This window comes from Chrysochloris asiatica, unplaced genomic scaffold (genome assembly GCF_000296735.1).
Source record: "Chrysochloris asiatica unplaced genomic scaffold, ChrAsi1.0 scaffold00485, whole genome shotgun sequence".
Taxonomy (NCBI): Eukaryota; Metazoa; Chordata; class Mammalia; order Afrosoricida; family Chrysochloridae; genus Chrysochloris; species Chrysochloris asiatica.
This window is the reverse complement of record NW_006409003.1, coordinates 664,160-669,960: the sequence shown is the minus strand read 5'-3', so window position 1 is coordinate 669,960 and position 5,801 is coordinate 664,160. Positions and strand designations below refer to the sequence as shown.

Sequence of the window (5,801 nt, the reverse complement as noted above, 5' to 3'; positions counted from 1 at the left end):
GAGGACTCTCACAAAAGTTGGCAAACACAATTCTGTCTGCAGCACACTTCATATAATGAGCAGAACCTACAAGATTAAAGATAGCTTAAGTAAACCTTTATTATAGCACCAAAACCAATGGGAGGCTGATAGTTCCCGGGCTGTGTGACTTCAAACCTGGATACACCCACAATAAGCACTGCTGTTGTTAAATACTGTCAAGTCGGTTCCAATTCATAGTGACCCTGTACAGGGTTTCCCAGGAGCAGCTAGTGGGTTTGAACCACTGACCATGTGGTTAACAGTCTAGTGCTTACCCTACAGTGCCACCCAGGAATCCATGGTAAACATTACAAAGAACTAAAAATGTCTATGAAGATGGTAAACCTCTACAAGCTCCCTGTAGATCCTATTTTGTATCCTCTGGGATAAATCTGATTATTTCTATGCCAAAACCAGACAGAAGAGAGGAAAGGATGCTTCTCAAGTAGCTATGAAGTCTCTGGCTTCTTCTAGGACTGGGGAGAGAACACAGGATTCTGCCTGTCTTGACTGAAACACACTGTGCAACTTGCCCAATGGGAATGATGGAATGGTATCTGCTATGGATACTTGCAGTCACAAAACCCTGGCAAAATCCCTGGATGGTTTAGAAAGTGCAAATGAGCTTCTGAGAGCATCTCGCATGCTTGGTACTCACAGGTCATCTCCTCAGTGTGCATGTTCACATATGAAGTTCCACTTCTGACAAATACTCCTCTCAGAGAGTCACTCTATTTGGGAGACTTGTTAGATTGAACAAGGAGACAGCATTGCTAAGCCTTGCTCCAGGCAGCTGCTTAGGCAGAATGATTTTCCACATTCACTGTACTTAAGTATTGTCTTCTGAGTGAATTTTCTGGTGCAGAACAAGTGTGTGTTTACGGATGAAGTCTTCTCCACACTCCCTGCACACATTAGACCTTTCTCCACTGTGAATTTTCCAGTGCCGAATAAGGTTTGGCCTTTGGGTGAAGGCCTTCCCACACTTGTTGCACTCATACGGCTTTTCTCCAGAGTGAACTTTCTGGTGCTGGATGAGTTTGGAGGTGCAGCTAAAGGCTCTCCCACATTTCCTACACTCATAGTCACTGCCATGCGTTTTCCAGTGCACAATCAGGTGGGAGCTTTGACTGAAGGCCTTCCCACATTCACTGCACACATAAGGCTTTTCTCCAGTGTGAATTCTCTGGTGCAGAATAAGTGTGTACTTGCGGTTGAACTCTTTTCCACATTCATTGCAGACATAGGGCCTAGCTCCTGTGTGAACTTCCTGATGTCGAATAACATTAGACTTGCTACTAAAAAATTTCCCACATTTAGCGCACTGATGGTGCCTTTCACTAGTATGAACTCTCCTGTGCTCGATAAGGCCGGAGATTTGTCTAAACAATTTCCCACATCGACTGCATTCATAAGGCCTTTCACCCGTGTGGACTGTCTGATGTTTAAAGAGGTCAGAGCTTTGGTTAAATAATGTCCCACATTCACTGCACTCATAAGGCCTTTCTCCAGTGTGGACTGTCTGGTGTTTAAAGAGGTCAGAACTTTGGTTAAAGAATTTCCCACATTCACTGCACTCATAAGGCCTTTCTCCAGTGTGGACTCTCTGGTGCCGAATGAGTGTGTCTTTGCAGTGGAAGGCTTTTCCACATTTCATGCATACATAAGGCCTGGATCCTGTATGGACTTTCTGGTGTCGGATGAGATTGGAATTACAGCTAAAGAATTTCCCACAGTCACTGCATTCATAAGATGTAGCTAGGGTCTGATTTCTCAGGTACTGAGCAAGTGAGCTATTGGGGCTGAAGGCTTTCCTGCATTTGCTGCACCTGCAATGTCTCTGTCCAGTGCAAACGGTGCCCTCACACTCCGAGCTCTCACACTCAGCCTCCTGCCGAAGCAGCCCAGAGGTGATCACAAAGTCTTTGACATCTTCCTTGTATGTGTAGATTTCCTCAGGCATGTAGACTCTGCAGTTCTTCCTGGAGTCTCCACCCTCATCCCTTCTGAAAGGTTTATCTCCACTGTGCTGCTTCTGATTCTGGGAAAGGTTTGCACTGAACAACAATTGCTTCTGGTGTGGTTTTGGCTGGGCTTTGCTCCCTGAGTTTTCAGCCAGGGGCAAAATCTCTTTCACTACTGAACTGTCTATGTCGCATTGGTGACTCTTCTGAGTAGAAAGAAATGCTATAGGAGTCCTAAGCAGTGACGTTCCTTCTACAGAGACATTCTGCTCAGAAGGTGCCTCCTCCTTCTCCACTGCACACAAACAGCCTGAAAGGAGAGAAATGCTGGTGACGTTCATGTTGACTTTGGTAAGAAGGGGCAATTCCATCATACACTGATGATGAACAAGGGCTGAGGCCGAGGAAAGGGCTGCAGAGCAGCACCAATCAGAGCAGTGAAGCTCACAAATGGAGTGGAGGCTCCGGAGGGCAAGGGCGCTTCAGCAAGGTCTCCAGCTCGCTCTTTAGCCAACGGCTTTCAGGGCCTTGAATGGTGGGGACAGGTGAGTCCTGTGTAAGTAGGTATGTCCCTGCCCAGGAGGATCACGATACACTAAGTGCAGGCCAGTGTTGGAGAGCACTGCAGACTGCCTCATGCAGAGACGTGGGAAGAGGGAGAGGCTAGGGACGGGGGGCCTGGCCAGGGACCTAAAGGAAGACTGGACATGATGTCACAAAGTGTCACGAATGGGGACGGAGAGGTAGAGAGGTAATGTGGCCACAGGCCTCAGAACCAAATTCAGGTGTGAACATTCATTGTTAACACCGTGCTCTTCAACGGCATCCACTCACCAGGACCAGGTTCTCTTTGGGCCTTTCTTGTCGGGCCTGGCACCCTAGGCTCTTCCCCATGCACCAGCTGGCTGATTCCTAAGAGGACAGGATACATGAGTGGTCAGCATGGACCCAGGGTAACCACTGCTGTAACAGATTAGTGCCCAAAAAGCGTCAAAGGAAGGTTTTGTAGGATAGCAAAATGCTCCCCTGCAAAGAGTGACCACGCCAGTGTCTGCAATTGAACAAGGCACCCAGAGACCTAAAAGAAGGTCAAAACTGGAGAACATGGTTCTGGACAGATTCACCAACCCAGAAAATGCTCAAGCCAAATGGGATCTATTGGGAAGACTGCAACTCTACAAGCCCTTGACTACAAGACTTCAGCAATGCTCACTGAGTGGTAAGGGTGCTCCGCACCATTCAGCCTGGTCAGTGAAACACCTGGTTGGGGAAACTGATGAAACTATACCAAGGACAGAGCGGTTCTTGGGAAAAAGGATGCTGGGATCATCGTTGTGATGGGGATGTGGGCCTTACCCAGTGAGGCTATAAGTGCAAAGTTGTCCAGCATCACATCTCGGTACAGGAGTCTCTGAGACTCATCAAGCAGCCTCCATTCCCCCTGAGAGAAGTACAGGAACACATCCTCAAAGATAACGGAGACCTGTAATGGGGACAGCAATGTCCATGGAAAGTCTTCTGTCCAAGGACCCTTCCTCCCACGCCCCACAATGTATTCACCAATTACAACACCTTCTCAGTTACTTCCCCAAGTAAGGACCCTTCCTCCTACGCCCCACAATGTATTCACCAATTAGAACACCCTCTCAGTCACTTCCCCAAGTAAGGACCCTGCCTCCCACGCCCCACAAAGTATTCACCAATTACAACACCCTCTCAGTCACTTCCCCAAGTAAGGACCCTGCCTCCCACACCCCACAATGTATTTACCAATTACAACACCCTCTCAGACACTTCCCCAAGTCAGAGGAGATCCCGCTGGGCCCACACTCTCACTACTCCATGATCTCTGTGTCAGCTACACTCACAAGAAGCAGATAAATGCCATCTAAGCTCTAACTGGGGCAGAACCCCAGCCCTCTCCTGCCAGCCCGTTACTGTGTAGTACCCCAGATCCTGCTTCGCAAGCACAGACCTGGGCGCCCTCTGGTAACACAGCCCTAGGACTGTTATTTCCCACTCCCACTCCGTCCTCTCAGGCACTGTTGACTCTGTTTCACACGTCCCTTTCCTCTCTGGCTCCCTACCACCATCTTTCTGGTCCACGCTGTACACACCTCTCTACACTCCCCTATGTTACTCTGCACACAGCACCCAGAAAATGCCTGGCAATGCGACCAGGATCCCATTCTGTTGTGACCACCAGTGGCCCCGGCTGCCAAAGACAACCCCCTATTCCTGATTTGAAAGCTTCCCTACTTGGCCTGGTTCCTTGCTTCAATCACAAGTACCTAGAACCACATGGAGATATCTGCCCTCTTCCATTTCTTTATTGCATACTGTATTCAGTTCCTAATACAAATTACTAACCTTGTGGCTTAAAATATGGATGTCATCATCCAAAATGGGTTTCACTGTGCTAAAATCAAAGTATTGACAGGACTATATTCCTTCTGGAGCTTCCAGGGGAGAAGAGGATTCTTTTCCTTGCCTTTTTCAGCTTCTAGAGGTCACCTGCACTTCTTGACTTCAGGACTTACCTTCATCTTCTAAACCAAGCGTCACATCATTTTGACTTCTGCTCTCTTTGTCTAATCTCCTTGTCTGGGGCTCGGACCCTCCTGTCTTACTCTTAGAAGTACCTTTGTATTCATACCAGGCCCACAGGATAACCCAGAATAACCTTTCCATCTCAGTCCTTAAGCTGAATCACATCTGCAAATTCTTTTTACTGTAAGTTCACATGGACATATTTGGGAGGCCATTATTCTGCCTACCACAAACATGCTGTCCCCTTCAGTTGCATTCTATCTCCACCTATCTGAAAATAACTCTTAAAACGGATCTCCCAATCTAAGCTAATGTTATTTCCAGACTTCTAGCTGCTAAAACCTAATCCTTGGGTTACCATCTCCTTTTGACTCACTATTTGCTTCTTTTGACTCACTATTAGTTATCTAGTGCTGCCATACAAAAAATACCAAAAGTTGGTAGCTTTAAACAAAATGTATTGTCTCATAGTTTGGGAGGCTAGAAATTCAAATCAGGGCATGGCCTCTTCGGGGGCAGTCTTTATCAGTAGCCCCAGGTATTTACTGGCTTCTCAAAAGTACCACAACATAAAAAAAACAAAAATTCTCACAACTGGATCAAGAAGCAACATCATGATACAAAGGAGTAAATTTCATTTAACTTGGACCCACAATCAACACCCATGGTATCAATAGTCAAGAAAGCAAACACCATACTGTGCTGGGAAAATCGGAACCAAAGGACATGTGCTGGACTTCAAGGTTGGTTTGAAGTGCCAGGTTGGCAGTTCAAACTCAGCAGCCGCTCCACGGAAACCCCATATATGGTCGCTATGAGTTGGAACCCACTTGGTACACTGCAGCAGCAGCAGAGCTCCTGGGAGGCCCAAAGGGTCAAGCACTAGACTGACTACTACCCAAACAGTCAGCAGTTCAAACCCACCCAGAGGCTTTTCAGGAGCCAGGACTGACAGTCTCTGAAAACCCGATGGCGCAGTTTTGCTCTATGTACATGGGATCACCAGGACTGGGAGTTGACCAGAAAGTAACACCTGGCCAAAAAGGAAGCCACAGTATATGGCTTCCAAATTGTCCATGTTGTTGTTGTTGGGTGCCATCGAGTTGGTACCGACTCATAGCGACCCTATGTACAACAGAACGAAACACTGCCCAATCCTGGGCCAACCTCACAATTGTTACCACGCTTGAGCCAATCGATGATGCCACTTGGCCAATCCATCTCACTGGGGGTCTTCCTCCTTTTCTCTGACCCTCCACCTTACCA

The 5,801-nt window shown here is 47.4% G+C and overlaps 1 protein-coding gene across 1 annotated transcript; it reads right to left on the bottom strand.

The window, feature by feature from the left end:
- Nucleotides 1–850: 850 nt before the first annotated feature.
- LOC102822693 (zinc finger protein 304-like) lies at nt 851–4,531 on the bottom strand. The gene is made up of 5 exons (XM_006877349.1): nt 4,526–4,531; nt 3,342–3,516; nt 2,820–2,897; nt 1,149–2,295; nt 851–1,070 (listed from the first exon to the last, which is right to left on the bottom strand). Exons 1-5 carry the CDS (start codon nt 4,529–4,531, stop codon nt 851–853), a joined length of 1,626 nt encoding a protein of 541 aa, XP_006877411.1.
- Nucleotides 4,532–5,801: the final 1,270 nt, after the last annotated feature.

Excerpts from the sequence above, each read along its gene's own strand:
- LOC102822693 (XM_006877349.1), bottom strand. Across the intron at positions 2,898-3,341 it reads TGCACTTATAGCCTCACTGG|GAATCAGCCAGCTGGTGCAT; the intron begins GTAAGGCCCACA and ends CTGTCCTCTTAG. Across the intron at positions 1,071-1,148 it reads TGTGGGAAGGCCTTCAGTCA|CACCTCCAAACTCATCCAGC; the intron begins AAGCTCCCACCT and ends AGCCTTTAGCTG.